The sequence below is a fragment of the Choristoneura fumiferana genome, chromosome 23 (genome assembly GCF_025370935.1).
Source record: "Choristoneura fumiferana chromosome 23, NRCan_CFum_1, whole genome shotgun sequence".
In the NCBI taxonomy this organism is placed as follows: Eukaryota; Metazoa; Arthropoda; class Insecta; order Lepidoptera; family Tortricidae; genus Choristoneura; species Choristoneura fumiferana.
This window is the reverse complement of record NC_133494.1, coordinates 8518557-8538524: the sequence shown is the minus strand read 5'-3', so window position 1 is coordinate 8538524 and position 19968 is coordinate 8518557. Positions and strand designations below refer to the sequence as shown.

At 34.2% G+C, this 19968-nt stretch overlaps 1 protein-coding gene across 1 annotated transcript in view; it reads left to right on the top strand.

Annotated features, from left to right (window-relative positions):
- The window catches only part of LOC141440895 (synaptotagmin-15-like), a 48663-nt gene that overhangs the window by 13280 nt on the left and 15415 nt on the right, over positions 1-19968 (top strand). The window contains exons 4-7 of the mRNA XM_074105485.1: positions 1761-1900; positions 13103-13191; positions 15272-15396; positions 17230-17323. Coding sequence (XP_073961586.1) covers positions 1761-1900; positions 13103-13191; positions 15272-15396; positions 17230-17323 — 448 coding nt within the window. The remainder of the gene's footprint in view (positions 1-1760; positions 1901-13102; positions 13192-15271; positions 15397-17229; positions 17324-19968) is intronic.

The window sequence follows — 19968 nt, the reverse complement described above, 5'->3', positions numbered from 1 at the left end:
ATTAAATAAATATTTTTGACATTTCTTGAATATTCGCGTTTAACTTGAGAGTAGTAGGTGTACTACTACAGCAAATCTTTCTTAAAAGCCGCACTCAGAAACACATAATTTCCAATTTAAACTTGAACGACCACGGGGAGCGAACAGCTTAAAAGACATTAGAAAATGCTGCATATTTCAAGTGCCATGTTTTCCTAAACATTGAAGTGTACGGAAAGTTTTGTCAAAATAATTGAAGGCTTTTGAAGTCAAAATATGTGGCAAATGTGGGTGTGTGCGTGTAAAACAAAAACTGTTTATTTCAAATATAACACAAAATCTTCCGCTTAGACGCTAATCTTAATATTTAAGATTTTAAGCGAATCTAATTAAAAATCTTAATTATAAGTCAAAATTTATGACTTTTTATTTCCAGAAAGATAATGAAAAATAAATTTTATTTTTGCAGCGTCGTCTACACACTTAATGTAAACAATAAGTTTTTATAAGTATTTTCAGGTAAAACTTATATAAGATAAATTATATAAACAAGGATCAGATTTTAGACACTAACTTTTTACTGTATCGTTTTCTTCGTTCTTCGTTCGTTTTGTAAAGAAAAATAATGAGAAGGAATGAGAAAATCGTAATATAATCCACTTTATTATTATTTACACTTCTATCTACACAGTAGCAAGGACGAGGCAACAGTGCAAATAGTTTTTCTCCTAGATACGTCTCGCCATCACCACTTAAGAGAACAAACATTTGATTGGACGGTATTCACGGCCATATTGTCATTGCCGCAGCAAAATGGAGAAAATAAATGAAATAAGGAACACTTTATTTGCCAGATTAATGTTTTGGAGACTTCCGAATGGACACTAGAGCAAAATTAAACGACATGAAGGAGTGTTGCACTGTTGCCTACGTTTTTTATACGTTCATGCTTTAAAACGCAGAATATTTTTGTTGAATAACATACAATAAGTAAATGTACTAAACGAATTATTTGGTTTTGGTAGCCGTAGGGCAGTAAAATTATCTTAGAGTATCATCATTTGCAATTTGTTTGATTCTTTCACACAAATTTTAAGGCTTACAGCAGTGTTTTCAACCTTTTTGATGACACGACCCCTTTAGTATGAAGAAATATTTCGCGACCCCCTTAACAGTTGTTTTTTTTTCATGCATTTTATTTTGCGACAAATATAATGAGTTAGGTAACATTTTCTTAATAAATATTTTTAAACTTTTTTTTTGACTGAAGTAGTTTTCCCAGCAACTAATAGGGGCTCGGCGATCCCGCTTAAGAGGCTTCACGACCCCCCAGGGGGTCGCGACCCACAAGTTGAAAAACACTCACATAAAACTCACACGCAGACATAAATATGTGTAAACAGGTCGTATTCATTTTTTTTTCGAATGTTTCAAGAGGTTGTTTAGGGTAAGTTTGACTGACGCGATTAACGTTCTACATCAAACAATGCATGGAAACATTTATTAACCATGATCAAAAAATACTTATAACAAATTTCAGGTCAATCAAAACACTAGAACTGGGGCATGTGCAAGATTTGACCTGAACATACATACAAATTGGTGCCGATTGTCCCATGATATTTATTTATTTTATTTAAATATCACAACCTAATAAAAAGCTTGTGACTTTTTATCCTCCCTTTTTAAGTAAAGTTTTGAATTATTGGTTTTTAAATTATGGTACGGCATTGCCTATACTTTCAGGTATAGGCAGTAATGTACCTACTATTTTCCAACAGGACCAAGGAAGTAAACTTCTCTCTGCCAGCGCTGCGGTCGTCATCCCTTGGTGAACTTCGTGACGTCGTGTCTGTAAGCAGCATCGGCAGCGAGGTCCTGTGTCCTCCGATGACCCCACAGTTACGCTCTAATTCATTTAGTGAGTTATCTATGTATATTTTTATTAATAACATATTTATAACACACTATAGATTCACAAAAAAACAACTATTCGAATAATGAACTCAATCATTCACGTCATAAACACACGTGGAAGAAACAATAGCTTCGAAGATATTTGTGTTAATAAAATGAAATGTTCAAGATAAACAAAATACCTACATTACCGGAGCAACAATTTTGTAAAACAATCAACCTGACACGTAGAACAACTTCAAAACTGTATTTTTGTTGAGTTTTCGATTTTACTCGGGTTTGTTTATTTGACAGTTAGCCTTGGGACATCAGAAAACCTTTTTTTATTACACACGATTTTCAATCAGGTACCATAATTTCTAATTCAGTAATTAATTTATTGCGGTCTTCCCTATAAGATCCCCTATCTAATCTACTTCACTACTTATACAATAGTTAATGTAGGATATCCATGTACCTATCCGATTATTGATTTGAACAATATCATTAATTGAAATTAATTAAACAAAAAGAGAAATGTATTGAATTTCCCTGTGAGACCTCTTGAATTAAATGTTGACTGTTCATTAACATTTTTCAACTCCTGATAAAACATTATTGTAGGTACTTAAGTAGGTACATAAAAGACAATCATAAAATTAATACTTAACAAGAATACAAAAAGAACTAAGTATCGTAAGAAAACTCCTCATCACCGATTAAAAACCATCGTAAATAAATAAAATAGATCTTATTTTGTTGGTTTAGAATATTTCATCATCATCATCCCAGCTCATAAAGGTCCCACTGCTGGGCACAGGACTCCTCTCAGAATGAGAACGCTTCGACCGTAGTTCCCGTTGCCGTTCTCGTGGGCCCCTATTAAGTCACGTTGTGCGATCGGCCCCACACACACACACACACACACACACACACACACACACACACACACACACACACACACACACACACACACACACACACACACACACACACACACACACACACACACACACACACACACACACACACACAGACACACACAGTTCAATTGCTTCAGCAGGTCAGGTTAGGTTAGTTTTCCTTCATCGTAAAGGTCGTAGCAAATCTCAAATGTAATTTAAAGAAAGAAAGAAAGAAAGAAAAACATTTATTCGTGACATTTTTACAAATGAAAGAAAAAGAAAAAAAGGAAATAAACTTTGTCACGAAATGGTCCCAACTCAGCATGATGTCAACCTTGCGGCCGACGCCGGTCTTCCGCTGGAACCAATTTAGGAGTTAAAATATACCTTAACTACACAAAATATAAATAAAAGAAAAAACAGAATAATATGCAAGTCTGTATGGGCCATGCGCATGATTTTCAAAAAACTTAGAGGTGCGAGCCCGGGTTTGAACCCAGGTTCCTCTGCTGGAGAGGCCATCCAACTCGGTCGGTCAGACAACTAGGCTAACATGGCTATGTCACGGCTGTTAGAAGATTTAATTAAAATTAAAAATTAGATCGTGGGACTAAAGTTGTATTACCCTTATATCATTAGTTGATTACGATCCAAAACCAACATCAGAATTAACTGAACAAACTGGTAGGTATTCTCTACCTGATGACTGGGTTGCTACTCGTATGTGTTACGCTAATTATGAGGTTAAGGATTTTCTTCTTATAAAAAAAAAACAAATTTAACATGGATCACTATTTTAATATCGAACACGTTATCAAGATACGAGGTAGCAGGTGCTTCGTTGATTGAAAAAGTAACTTAGACGCAAACATAAATTCTTACGAGTATGTCTTATCTTTCCTTAGGTCGAAACTTTGTCTCAGAAAAAATGTAATGCAGACTTTCTGAGTGGGGTTTTATGACCATAACTGCAATGCGACAACGCCCGAGAACCACCTCAGGCGGTAAACATTAAAAGTTAGATTGCACGTAGTGCTCTAGATAAAAAAAAACACGAAACTGAAGTCACGAATCCCACTCTTCGCATAAAAGTTCTCTCTTTTACTCGTAAACTACGAAAGAATTATTATTCGTAGCTCGTAAACTTTTTTTTGCAGAATTCCTTTGGAGCATATTCAAACGTAAGGGTCGAAGGGTTTAGGGCTGTCGACTACCTTCACTTGATTAGATAAGTGCTTCTGTGTCTAAAATTATTTTAGCAAGACCTAGAACGCTCACCAAGCACCCTTTTTAGTTTTGCTGAATATTGGACGTCCCTTTTTATAAAAAATAAGGTTAGAAAATGCCTATAATTTCACGGCGTCATGGTTGCGCGTATTACGTGCTTCACGGTTGCCAATTTGCGTTGATACCACGTATTTACTTATGACTTAGTTGCCCAAATTCTTCTTTTTTTCAGTTTTTTTTTTCTATTGCCGTAGCTATATTAATTTATCCACTAGACCTCAGCCACATCTTCACACGAGTAAACCATGCGAATTCCCAAGAAAAGCTTTGTGGAAGCTTTTACTCGCACGCAAATTGTCACATTTGCGAGTATATTATTAGTAGGATTGTTATATTTAATTTTCAAGGCTAAGAGTACAGGATTTAATTGTGAGGATTTCATATGACGTTACTTCAAAATAATAAATTCATTGCCTAAAGTGATGTCTATTGATTTAACTACATTGTATGTCGTTGACACACAGTTCGGTCGGACACACCCTTGCTAAAAAAGCCCAAAATATTTACACACTGCGTTTTGCCCACTAGGAAAATAACGATCAACTTATTGAGCAAATAAATGTATTCTTGCGGTAATCATAGTGTACTTTAACTTAACTTTATTTACATAAATAATGGTTTGTGTGACAACTCAATTTTTACCAAAAACACCTGTTATGTACAAACAGATATAATTAATTAAATGTATTATATTATAACAAACCTACAAATGCCACTTCAAGGAAAAAGTTCTGTAGTTTAGCTAATAAAATATAACGAAGATAAGTTACTATTTAAAAGAATATAGTTATACTCGTAAGCAAGTTGTTTTACGATGACTGTCTAATAAGTAACTTCGCATTGGTAATAAATAAAACGTGCGCCGGGCAAACAAGCTGAGGACGGTCAACAGAGCCTCGAGCGGACAACTCTCCCTAATTAGGTACGTTGCCAATCTACATAGTAAGAACTCATTACTGAACTGTTTGTACTTTAAGGTAAGTAACCAGAAAATAAAAGAAATAGGATCAGAGACGTATTCAACAGTGCGTTCCGGGAACTTGTCAGCATTGTTTGTAATATTTTTCCTGGTTCCAAGAAATTTTAGTCACACGATTTTCTTATGTTGTTTATTCTTCTGCTATGTATTTAGTGTGAGAAGAAAAACTCCACCAATAGAAAAGCAGCCCTGAGCGAGACTAGAAAAATGAAGTACCTACCTAATCCTATTGGTAGCTTTCATTTACATCTCTTTTAGATGCTCCATCCCAGCCTATATACGTCCCACTGCTGGGCAGAGGCCTCCTCTCAGAACAAGAGGGCTTGGGCCATAGTTCCCACGCGGGCCCAGTGCGGATTGGGAACTTCACACGCACCATTGAATTGCTTCGCAGGTTTGTGCAGGTTTCCTCACGATGTTTTCCTTCACCGCAAAGCTCGTGGTAAATTTCAAATGTAACTCCGCACATGAATATCGAAAAACTCAGAGGTGCGAGCCGGGGTTTGAACCCACGACCCTCTGCTTGAGAGGCGATAGGTCAAACCACCAGGCCACCACGGCTTTTAGATGCTCAACGTCACGTTATCGCAAGTTATACGTTCGTCTATCCCTTATTGTACCCATAGTTATTTTTGTTATTAAACTACAACTCATTGTAATTTATTAACGAATCATTGTTTAATAGTAGCAAATTACTAACTGTAAAATATCTTAACCAAATCGAAATTTGATATTTCAGTAGAGATTTACTAAGGGTACAATAAGATATGTTTCAAGCCGACCTATGAATTTAAATTGCGTATTTCCATATTCCGCTACAAGTTCGCGTAAATATGCTAGTTTCTCGCAGCGTTGTTCCCGCCTTGCCACAATAAAAGGCCACCACAAAATACTTTCTTGTATTTTATGCATTAAATTCGTAATAGTAACCTTTAATTTTAAAGGCCAAAGTGTTGCTCTATACCAAGATTTAAGATTTTACTTAACAAAAGGTTTCTGCAATTCTAAATGGCTCTTGGTGCGATACAAAGTAATAATTAAAATTGATATGACAAAAATATTATTTCAACAAAAACTATAATTTTACAGAATCTTCTTTCTTATAGTGCTCACCTATTCTTGTTTGTTGATACGTTAACTAAAATAAAATATTGCAAAAGATAATAGCAATACTAAGGTATCAACCTGATTTCTTTCAATGTACTTAACTTGTCAACCAACATAATTGAACATTCATGTCATTGTGATAGTCCTTCGCAACTGCGAGGAAAACGCTCAACAACTAAAGCATTTTTCCAACACTAAAAAACATTACGAGGGACAAAACAATTTTCTTTTACGTCCACTTTTCCTCAACATTACTGGGATACTTGTTGCTTTTTGTACATATAGGTAATCTTATGGTTTGTATACGTTTTTGTTCATATAAATTAAAATGCTCTGCTATCAGAACCTAAAGACCGAAAGGACTATGTAAATAGGTACTAAGCACATAAATATGGGGATAATTTAAAGAAGAAGAGAACAAAAGCAAATCAGTCTCCACAAGAATATGGCTATCGATATACGACTATTGAATTTGACTATGAAGGATAAAGACAAAAAAATTGTGATCTAATGGACTAGCGGACTATACTCTGTTCATTTGAACAAAATAATAAAATATGGCGATTAGATTACTTTCACAGTGTAATCTCTAAGTCGATCTGCTGAAAGTATATATCCAATCAGTTATTTTGATAATAGAAACGCTAAATAAAATCTGGAATTATTGTTATAATTGAAACTTCTTGAGCTGAAGTAAATAACTGAAACCTCGTTACGAGTATAAGTTCAGACTAATTTACTTTTCTTAGCGACGCTAAGATAACACGCAGGTAGAACCTTAAGAGCAAGGTAGAACAGTAACGGTATTTATGGAGATAAACATCATTGGTGTATATCAAATAGGAGAGCTTACCGTCAGCCCAACCTCAACAACGGTAAATACCTATTAATTGAATGGCAGGCTTTGTCCTAATACCGACTGTTTACGGCTGACGTTCAATAGCAATAATAATATTTTAACCTGCTTTACTCTAAACCTGATAATGTTTATACATGAATGTGACATCTACTTAAATAAACGAAGTGGTTTGTCGTCGTAATGCAAAGCTTCACCACAATCCCCTCTAGAGAATTTGTTCACTAACCACACCTCTTATGACACGCCCTTAGTTTAATTTGCCTTCATATTTGAACTCAACACTGAAATGTGAAAGTGTGAGTCATAGATGATAGGCATATGTGTGGGCAACGAAATGTATCTTGGGAAAAATCTTCAGACAGTGTTATTGTTGTGCGTCGGTCTGATAAAATATTGGAACAAAAACAATATCATATACCGGTAGTTCAAAGGCGCTGTAATGTGGCCGAAATGCCCATGTAATTTTAGCAATATAAAATTCCCGATTGTGTTAGGGTATTACAAAAGTATGAGAATGTAAACTATGTTTTACATTCACAGCTTGTTTGTTTTTTTGTTTATACTCTTTATTGTACAAAAGAAAAAACAAAAAGGTTACACAAATAAAATAAGGTGTATGAGTTATGATAGTGAATATATATACCTTCTCATACAAAAATCTCCTCAAGTCAGCAATTTATTTTTGAATTGTTATTTACATAATAATATAATCATTAATTTCGATTTTAATATAAGAAAGCCAGAGAGAAGCTACAGTATAAAATATTGTCTTAGTAATTATGTATGTAGGTAGGTAATTGCTTTGCTGATAGTACATTACCTAGCTCTTTGATTTCAATAAGGTACTTATTTAAAGGTAAATCCAATAGAACGCATGTATGTGCATGGTTACATACCACAAAACATTATAATTGCCCTCTAACCTTAATCCTTTGATTCAATTAAGTATTTCTGGTGAAATTGTGCTAGGTACTCCGGCGCTTGGAATCTAATAGAATTTGGGTCAGACAGTAAATTATTTTAGGCAGTCAGTGTTTACAAGGGACTTAGCTATTTAGGAATATTTGCAATGTTTGTATTTGTTTTAAAATATACACGTTTAGATAAATGAAAATCTAATCTCCGAATTCGTTATTTTCTGTTTTTTTTTTTTATATTGTGTCTGAGTAACGTTGCAATGAAATGAGATTGAAAAAGATTCCCGGGATGTTTTATAATCAAGTCCCATCACTGACGATTATAAAACCATTGACATGGGTTTGCGTTTTTTGTTCATTTTATGGATACCGATGAATCCATGTGAAATAATTCAGAAACATTTAACACTTTTCATGCAATATGATATGAAAATATGACCACCGAATATTGTCTGTTTAAAATAAACCAACGGGGTGAATAAAAGAGCTTCCTTACTTGTAGAGCTTTTCTTTGAGGAAATGGTGATATAAGATACCTACTTACTTGTTCGCTTCGATCGGATCCAAAACTAGGACCCAGTTACCATATTGAAAATAGTCCATTTATCTTGCAACTATTGAAAGAAATAAAACAATAGTCCTTAAGTATATAAGTTATTTAGTTATAATCTAATTTGTGAACAAAATTTAACGAGCGTTCTGATTAGTGTTCTGTTAAACTAGGCCCTCACAGGATATACATATTTTGTGTTGCTAACATTTACGTTGGTTTAATAAGTTGCTTATGTTACATTTCTAGCAATCCGAATCAAACTTTTCTAACGCACGTTACAAATCCCCTCCGACGTGACCGCTCCCTAAACTTTGGACTGTAAATGACGCACCGTCCGGCCCTCTGGGACCGGCACAAGCCTGACACAAAAGCTTGCTATCAGGGAATACTTCCAACACTTAAGGAAGGGTCATTGCGGACGTTTTTGTTGTCAATGGAAACGTGTTTACGCTAGAGTTCGTTTATTTTTCTTATCCGTCTTACAAGTCGTTGGTAGGATTTACTTATATACGAGTGCAAGCAACAACATTGTTTCAGAGCCACGAAATAAATCGGAGCATTACTTAATTTCAGTTAACTCAACCTTTTTTCGCGCATTATTTTTACTCTGTAGATCTGATTACATTTACACTTGTACGGTGTGGCATATTAAAGTGAAAATGCGTCATAGTCGCAAAGGTCATGGCGAATGTTTCATTAAAATTTAAACAATGCCTCGTAACTGCTGTGCTTTGTCGGGGTTCAGTTGTCTGGGTAGTCCTTTCATTTCATGCTGACACAGAACAGTGACAAGCTCGTGAAGATAATTGGCTTATCTGGGATGCGGAAACGCTTTGTGAGAGCTATATTTGAATAATTAAATGGTCATGCTACCGTCACAAAAGAAAAAGGGTTCCGTAGCCAAATGGCAAAAACGGAACCCTTGTGGATTCGTTATGTCTGTCTGTGTCTGTCCGTCCGTAGGTATGTCACAGCCACTTTTTTCCGAAACTATAAGAACTATACTGTTGAAACTTGGAAAGTAGATGTTATTCTGTGAACCGCATTAAGATTTTCACACAAAAATAGAAAAAAAAACCAATGAATTTTGGGGGTTCCCCATACTTAGAACTGAAACTCAATTTTTTTTTTTCATCAAACCCATACGTGTGGGGTATCTATGGATAGGTCTTAAAAATTGTTTTGAGGTTTACAATAAGTTAATTTTGCGCGAGAGACACTTCCAAAGTGGTAAAATGTGTGTTCCCCCCCCCCCTGTAACTTCTAAAATAAGAGAATGATAAAACTAAAAAAAATATATAATGTACATTACCATGCAAACATCCACCGAAAATTGGTTTGAACGAGATCTAGTAGTAGTTTTTTTTGTAATACGTCATAAATCGTAAACCGCAATTTACCTTTTATTCAATCAACTCAAATATATAAAAAAAACGTGTACGGAACCCTCGGTGCGCGAGTCCGACTCGCACTTGCCCGGTGTTTTTTATTATGTTTTTTGCCCACGACTGTGAAAACTGTTTTTTTTATTTCCCGTGGGAACTATGCAATTTTTCGGGACTAAAAATATTCTAATGTCCTTCCCAGGGTTTCAAACTACCTTCTTACCAAATTTAATTTAAATTGGTTCAGCGACTTAAGCGTGAAGAGGTAACAGACCGTCATAGATACATACTTTTACATTTACAATATTAAATAAGGATTGCTGCTTTTTTGGGTTTAATTGTGAATATTTTAATAAAAAATATTGTATAGATATAAATATTTAAACTTAAAGAAAAGTAAGGAAAAGTCTAGGTATACGAAAAAATAAACAGACATAAAATGATTTAAATTATGATAAAGATGAAAAAGTCAGAAAAGAGAAAATTAAATTAAGAAGGGACGCGCGGACGCGCAGGATACATTGTTTTATTGTATTGCGTTGCGTGTTTCGGAGGTAGTTTGGCGGCACAATAGCCACGTCTTACAATACAAATTGATTTAAATTCTTATTGTTACCTAACTACCTAATCTCATTTAAATTCGATGGTTCAATAGAAATGTTATTCGCGGAAACGTGGGCAGTAGTGAAACGATACACAGAGACGACGTCTGCAACTGACAAACTCATTAGAACAATCAAACCAAGGAACAAGCATTTAGTAATGTTTGTATGGTATTTTTGTAACGGCCCGCCGTTACAAAGCCGGTGGCCTCTAGTCAAACTCAAGCGAAATTTGACGCAACAGAACTTCTGTATGTTGTTTAAACCAATAATAAGCTTACAATATTTTGAAGAAATAATTATTCATTCAAGAGGTAGATAAAAGTTCGGGTTCCAACGAGATACATTATTCTATTTTTTCTAACATGATTCAAATGACAGATATACCAAACTGACGTAACTAAAGTCCCTCCTACTGTTACGCAAACTATCGATACTTTTGCATGTACGAGTAGGTATGTACCTAGTGCTAAAAGTGCCAATAGCATTATTTTTTACGCTATCGAACTGAAAGTCATATTTGAATTTTAAAATATAATTTATTCAACACTTGGAGTGTCACTTTCCGACTCTGCAAACTTGCAAATTAATAATAAGTTAGTTTATTTTACCGCCTTTATTTTTACCGATAACCCTCACCTCTAGCAATTGCAGCCTATTGAAACAACATTGTAAAGGCGTTCATTAAAGAATAGCCATTACCTACTGCAGAGGCCGGGAAAGAAAGGTTTGCTGGCCGAGTATGTATAGACGAGGCTGGCATGTTCTTTCACGCCGAGGCTTGTATAGTGCTTTTCTCAAACATGCACTAAAATAAATAAAAACTCCTAAAAATCGATGTTTTATTCGTAAGACAACTAATATTGTACCAGACTCAAATTATAACTACCATCTTTATAATTGTTTATTTCATTGTAATATGAATTTTTAAAACGTTAAAATAATCCCAAAAAAATCTAATTGCTATAAAACATGTACTTAGATATAACGGACTGCAAAAATAAAAAAATCACGTACTTATCACGTTTCTAAACGAAACTTTTGAAATAACAATTCCACTTACTTGCAAAATGGCTAAAGCCCCAGTCCATTCAATAAAAAAAGACAATGACACTTGTCAACTTTCCCGCCAAAACTTTTTCTTATAGTGTTTGCTGTTCGGCTTTTAGGGCCATATACATGAACTGCAGCCCATTTAATCAGCTACATTAATACTTTATTATGTAAATTAAATTGTAATTTGACGTAAAACTGTTAAAAGTAAGCAATGTAATGCTGTATGTATGAGAGTGATGACTAGTATGAAGCTGTCTCTGTCTAACTTGGTGTCATGGTGGATATGTATCGAACATAATTAAGTATAGTTGTTGAGTTATAGAATAAAGTTTATTTTGTTAACGCTTATATTTTTATTTATATTTCATCTAAAACGCGCCGGCAATACTTATATACTTACATATAGAATATTCATAGTCTTGTGAATTTATTCAGTAACTAATAAAAATAAGACCCATAGAAATTCAGATTAATAATTTCAAGTCGTGTATAATGGCCTTTATCGTGGATATTTGACGTTTTGCGTAAAAAAAAGGCCTAGGCCTGCAACAGTATACATTTTGAAGTCTGTTTAAGGAACACAACATAAACATTACATAGAATGTTTGAGAAAAGTAAGTTAATATAACACGGTGCCTACGCAGTAACTTAACAATTCGTTAGCAAATTGGAGTTCAAATATTCGAACAATCAGCAGTTTTAATGTAATTTAATTTTTTCAAGCATTATATCTCTGATGGAAAAAAATAAAAATTAGTTATCACCTTACAAAGTTACATAATCATCATCTGTCATTTGAATCATGTGTGAAAAAATAGAGTATAGCTTACAGAGCTTATTTAGCTCTTTCCTAAAGTGCTATCGTACATTTTTCGCAAAATATCTAGACCTGCTACAACATTTACGGTTTGTTGGCGTAGGTAACTTTACCCACCTGTAACGTGGTTCAGTTTTTTTTTTACTTCAGTTAACTTAGTATGGTTCTAAATTGACTAAGTACAATTTAGGTCGTTATTTTTGAATTAAAGAAAATTGTAACTGAGTGTACATAATATCGTCAACTATACTATTATACTTTTTGCGAGCGTCAAATTTAGTACGTCTATCTTAAGCTAATAGGTCGATTCACGAAAGGTGATGCGAATGAGTTTCACAGTTGGTTTGTAACAAGTACATACTATAATATCCTCAAAAGTGGGGAATTCGCATCATCAGTTGTTGTTCATGGCCTATAAAAATGCTCTCATGCTGAGTTGCCAGTGTGACTGTGCCAAAAAATGCCAACTTAATTCGGAAAACGGCAAAAATCTCCAAAAATTGCGTTGCGTATTACTTGAACGCCCGCAAAGGCGCCTCTTTATAGGTATTTTCAAAACAAGAACTTCTTACAACACGATAGTCACTTATTAAATCAACCTGTGGTTAACCATTTTGTGGCGCACCGCACACATGGAAGTTATCATTCACTCATTCAATTCATTCGTACCAGTTCTTGTGAATTGATCTTTAAGTTAGCTTCCTTGGCATTCAGAATTATATTTTCCTGTGTTGCTTACTCATTATTCCAATTGTTACAGCTAACACGACCGATCTCGGCGTCTTGGATCCGTCGCTCTATAAAGCTGATTGCCTCGACGAGGACCTGCTCTGGCCAGAGGGGCATGTGGTAATTAATTTATTCCTCCTTCATAATTAATTCAAATCCGATTATAAAGTAAATCAACGTAGGCAGGGTTTTTGATTAAATTAATTTGCTTGTTTTAAGGTTAGGTTCCGCTTTTTCAATTACCTTCTACCGCAACTATTTGTTTACAATGTCCCTACTTGATAGTATCAATATTGTAAATTACCGTTAGATATATTTACAGATTTTTCACACACACACACACACACACACACACACACACACACACACACACACACACACACACACACACTTATTCAGACATTATTACATGATGGAGTAGGAAACATCTTTTCAAACTTACTTATTTACAATATTAGTAGGATAAACTCACTTCCTAATAAATTAACAAAGAAATCAGAGTTTGTCACAAGATTTTAGCGGTAACGTACCTAGAACAAAATCGGGTGTCGAAATATTTCATGTAAACAATCCCTAAGCAAATTATTGCACGTATGTCGTTTATGAACCTCATATGTGTGACGTTTATACCTAGTACCCACATTATTGTATACGGCAACCGTAAAACAAGGCATAATAATTTCATAGCCGAGCGTTGTAAAAGTTGCGTGTGCTTGATGAATATTTATACATGCTTCCGTCATGACGGTTTTTATTGTTTCCTCACATCTTTTATTTGGGAAAAACTGAAACAACTTTTTCACTGTTTCCTCAGCGTGGGGGCGCCGAAACAAAAGAAAAACGGCTAAGCATCAAGCTGGGATTTTTTATGGACGTGAACAAAAGTCAACACTACTCGTATGATAAAATAGTCCATTTCTGTGAAAACAGTGTAATAAGATACGTGGGTGGCTGAAATTTTTGAGAAAAGGGACTGTGTAAAAAAGATTATACCTAGCTAACTGAAATATGTGTAATTTTAGGTTTTGTGCAAGATTCGAGTGAATTGCATTGTGCTCAAAACCTCTGTCATATTAACGGGGCATAAAAAAGTATCCAACTTAAATACATTAGGGCATAAAAAACTCCAAGTGACTTTCTGCGTACAAGCGGAAATTGTCACCGCTCTCAGCGCGCTCCGTTTTAGCCTTCAAACTTGATTTAGAATGTGATCATCAAAGTTCAAGATAAATCACCTAAAATGGAAAATAAAACTCAAATTGATTGAGCCAATAATAAAACTATTAACGGTAGGTACCATTATACTTTACTATTTTACAATAAAAATCCAAAAAATATTACAAATGAAACGGATACAAAATTCAGACCTATAGTCAAGAAGACATTATTATCTAAGGCGTATTATAAAGTTCATGATTATATCATGGACAGGGATATTTGGAAATAATTCCGATCCGCATTAGCGATCCCCTCAAATAGCGAAGCTACTGTGTTAAAAATAAAGTTGTGTTAAATACTTGTGATGTATAGATATCATTTAATAATATTGTAAATTTGATTAAAAAAATATACCTTGATTGATTGATTGATTGATTGATTAAAACTTTATTTTCACCATAACACAAAAAACACAATATCGAACTATACATAGGTAGGTATTAATAAAGTTAAGATTAACCTAATAAAGTTAGCTAAACTGAAAAACAAAAAAATAAAACAAACATCTTAAAATATGTGCACCTCGTTGAGTTTCTTGCCGGATTCTTCTCAACAGAGGTTTTTCCGAACCGGTGGTAGATTTTTTTTTACATTCATAAGTGCTTGTTATAACCTAAATTGAATAAAGATATTTTGACTTTGACTTTGAGTATTACAAAAAAAAACTGGTTTAAACATCAACAATATTAATGAAGATTAATATAATATATATTGTATACGTTTTTAGTGAACGTTTAAACACAGGGATCCATTCAAATCTAAATTAAAAGATGTTTTGTGGCTGTAAAGTGCATAAATTAACGGTAAAACTCATCCGTATTTGTGAAATTACTAAAAGCAACACCCGGTATAAAATTGCCACCTATCACGAAAGTCATCACATAAATGCATAGACACGTCTCACCGACCGAACAACATCAAAACGTCATGTTACAAATCTCTATGTTACGTGTCCATTGACCTTTCATTTTAATTTCCCAAGGGTCGCGTGTGGTTCACACTGAAATACGAATCCACCACCGAAAGGCTTCAAGTGCATGTCATAAAGGTGAAACATCTGCCGTCTCGTACTCCCGCATTGGCCAACGCCTGCGACCCTTATGTAAAGTAAGTAATTGAAATATCCTGATATTTAATGACGAGTTTGCATACACTGTTCACTATGCTAACATGTCGAAGAAGAATATTAGAATATTAATTTTATTAACATTTCTATTTGTATGTCGGGCTAAACTCGATTTAAGTCGTGAGTTATCCGGGTTTATTTCACTATTATAAGCGAATCTAGTTTCATGTTCAAGATTTACTATTTAGAAATGTTTTAAGTAATACTATGATATAGGTTGGAGACTAGCTTAAGAGGTGCTCCATTTGAATTTTACCTAGATATGTGTTTAGTTTATGCCTTAAATAACCCATTAGGTGTCAAAAGAGTAACTAAACTTAATACCACCAAGCAAGCATAACAACAGAGTGATTGTAGATCTACAGTTTAAAATTATTGAAGCTACCTTACCTACCTACTTTAATGTAATATTTTGATCTGGCAAGATTTTCAAATAGGTAGGTACAAGTTTTTATTTCAAAAAATTGTTTTGATGGCGTTAAAATTTTATTTATTGGTAAGCCCCTTACCGCTTAATATTTCAACGCTAGCTTATTAGCTCAACAGCATCGTATGCGGAATAATAAACAAGGTGACTGATTTAAATTATTTTTTTCCCAAATCGCTAAATGACATAACGTACCATCATCATTATAAAAAGTAGTCTTTTATATTTTTATGTAAAATAAGAAATAGGATATTTCTGGACGCTACTTTGAATCTCAAATTGATCGAGAAAATTTTGACTAATCGTGTTTTCTGACTCCTAATTTGCTAGAATATTATTAAAAATGTATTATGTTATTAAATTATAACATAATACATTTTTATTTACATATTTTATGACGTAAAGTTTACGTACTTTGCTCCTAATATCGAAAGAAAAAGTGGCAAAAATCGTGGCAATAAATATTTGCTAGATTAATGTCCCAACAATGACAAGACGCGATCTAACGAAGTAACTGTTTAAAAAAAATATACCTCGTTGAGTTTCTTGCCGGATTCTTCTCAGCAGAGGTTTTTCCAAACCGGTGGTAGATTTTTTTTGACATTCATAAGTGCTTGTTATAGCCTAAATTGAATAAAGATATTTTGACTTTGACTAACATTATTATTTCGGGAGCCCTTTGTCACTCGCTCTAATTTCGTTCGTTCGCGTCTGCCACATATATTTTTTTTCGGAATAATATTTACTATTTTGGAAAATAGTATACTATTTGTACAAAAAAGCTGAGTGAATTCACTAATAACGTCAACATTATTACATCCAACAAATTCTCGTTCATAATTTATGAATAAAGCTAGCAATTGTGAAAGAATTTCTATTTTGTATTTGACATTTTATATAGGTATAGTGTTGTTCTATTAATTAAAATAAAACTGAATAATGACTAGAATATGTTATGTACCATCAGCTAAACATGTGGTCTACCCCCTAAAGTTGATAATCGTTTGCATTTCTTAAAACAATAATGCCAATAGACGTGTCTGTCAACTTGAAATTTCGACTTTAGCGACATATAAATTTGATAGGAACTTGTTTAAGAATTGATAGAGCACTTATTTGGCTGATGGTACGTGTATGACGGTGCTCGTCCTAACTCTTCTAGTTTCAAAAATGTAGTTGACAAATGTAAAATGAGATCAAATTTTAACCTAGCTAAGTTCAAGAGAGGTGAGAACCACCGTTCAAACAGTAATTAAAAACTAGAACATAGTTTATAAATGATAATCTAAATTGTTGTACGCTAAAATAAAATGATAGTTATATTTTAATTAATATGAATACAAGTCAAAGTTACTTATAATATCAATAACATATTTCCTTTTGATAGAATTCAACTGATGCCTGATGAACGGAGAGTTCTTCAGACCAAAACAAAGAAGAAATCTTGCAACCCGGTGTTTAACGAGACTTTTGTTTACCAAGTAAGTCAATGATGTTTATATATTATAGTAGCTGATGCCCGCGACTCCGTCCGCGTAGAAGTAGGAAAAATAGTTTACATCCTATTCTCAGACCTACCAAAAATACACAAAAAAAACATAAAAATCGGTCAAACGTCAAGTCGTTTCGAAGGAGTTTGATCACAAGGACGTCTGTATACGAGATTAGTTTTCTCTACATTATATTTCATCTTCTATGCACACATTTTATGCATTTGTGTTTATACCACGTCGGTGGCAAACAGGTATGCGGCCCGCCCGATGTTAAGCAATTACCGCCGCCTAGGATCGCTTGCAACACCCGAAGTATCACTCGCACGTTGCCGACCCTGCATAAACCTTTTTTATACCCCTTCCTTCCTTCCTTTTTTTATTTTTTTGTGTTCTGTAAACTTATGTTTACTCTTCATGTACGTAATGTTTAGATGTATAGAACGGCTCAATTACATTACGCACATAAAAATACCTGTTAGTCAAAAGATAACGTGTTACATGGCTTTGTAACGTGATCTTTTAATTAGTCGTTGTAAAATAATTATTTGTGGTATTAATTTATAATTATAACACTCCCGTTAATGGTGGCCAATGTTGTTGACATCAAAAAATATCTCGTAATAACTCAGCAAATAAAATCGTATAAACAAAATCGTTAGACCACTTTTTTAACAAACGGTAAAAACTATTGAGAAAGGTAAAAATTAGTTGATATCCAAGTACCAAAGTTCTTTTGTAAGCAGTGCCTAAATCATTTTCGCTTTACACGTTATGCAGGTGAAAATATTCCCGAAAACAATTGAAAGAACATTCGCTACAAATAACTGTATATTATCAATTGCCTTGACATTAGATAACACAGCCAACATTACCTATGTTCGGTCAACTACAAAGAGATGTATCATCATCATCATCATCCCAGCCTATATACGTCCCACTGCTGGGCGCAGGCCTCCTCTTAGAACAAGAAGGCTTGGGCCATAGTTCCCACGCGGGCCCAGTGCGGATTGGGAACTTCACACACACCATTGAATTGCTTCTCAGGTTTGTTGCAGGTTTCCTCACGATGTTTTCCTTCACCGCAAAGCTCGTGGTAAATTTCAAATGTAATTCCGCACATGAATTTCAAAAACTCAGAGGTGCGAGCCGGGGTTTCAACCCATGACCCTCAGCTTGAGAGGCGATAGGTCAAACCACTATGCTACCACGGCTTTTAAAGAGATGTATCGGATGCCATAATTAAGTAGCCATAGAATGTAACAAACATGGTACCCACCGAACTTGACAGAAACTATGTATGCCTCTAATGTGCAATATTTATGTATCCCCCCTACATTTCCTCTGAAATGTACATATACTGACAACCTTAATCTAATATATATCCACAAATTGTGACAAAAAAAATATTCATTCAATGTTCCAAATGAATGTAAACATTATTGACAAGTCGTTGGCCCACTATTACAGGGTTCTATGATACATTTTTACGTTAGTCAAAGTTTGAACTTGAGTATTTAGTCAAGAAGTTCAATTTTGAATACCTTAACAGTAAAACTATAATATTGAGCCAGCGAAGTAACAGCAAAACAAAACACTGACGCTTTAAGAGAAAAGTACCCTAATGTCAATCTATCTCACGTTCTACTATGATTGGATGATAGATGAAAAAATAACAAAAATGCTTTCGCTTAATATAATTATTTTTATTCTTTAAGTTTTAAATTCACACTGAAGATGACAAAAAGAATATAAAAGAAAATAAAATGTATCACTTTTACATATGACATTGTAGGTACTTATACAATATAACTATTCCTATTTCCACTAAAACTCGCGCGGACCGCACGTTTCCCATACAAAACTGGCCCGCCGCGGATTAATTTAGTATGGAAAGCGAAGTGAGCCTTAATGGCATTTTAAAATCTGGTATAACCACCTTGAGCTTCAATAACGGAAGCTAGCCGGGTATGCATGGATAGAACGCACTTTTCTGTAGGGGAGACTCCATTTTCACGCAAAGCTACGATGCTATGCTTCGAGTGATCATCTATTCGGTATGCCATTTTATTTATATGTTGATGTTATAGATAATATGGAGTGCCTGACACTAGATCATGACGAACTCAACAAATGAGCAACGTAATGAATTTACTTTTAAATGACATTCTTTTCAGAGTAGAAACTTTTTTTGTTTTCTATTGGAAACTTCTCTTTTGTTCTCTGTTCTGAATTCAAAGATGGATACATTAATAATATTAATAATGAAGAATAATAATAATGCGACTAACACTAGTTTTGTAAGACCATTTCTACTAAAAAAATATGGACTTGTTGGTCTGAAATAAAGTTTTTTTTTATTTTATTAATTTGGAACATTGAATGAATCTTTTTTTGGCACAATTTGTGGATAAATATTAGACTAAGGTTGTCAGTATAAATTTCAGAGGAAATGTAGGGGATACATAAATATTAGAGGCATACATGTTTCTGTCAGGTTCGGTGGATATCATGTTTGTCACATTCTATGGCTACTTAATTATGGCATCCGCAGGGATACATCATTTTGTAAGATTAACTTAGATACATCTCTTTTTAGTTGACTGTACATCCAAGCAAATTGTACTACCGAAATG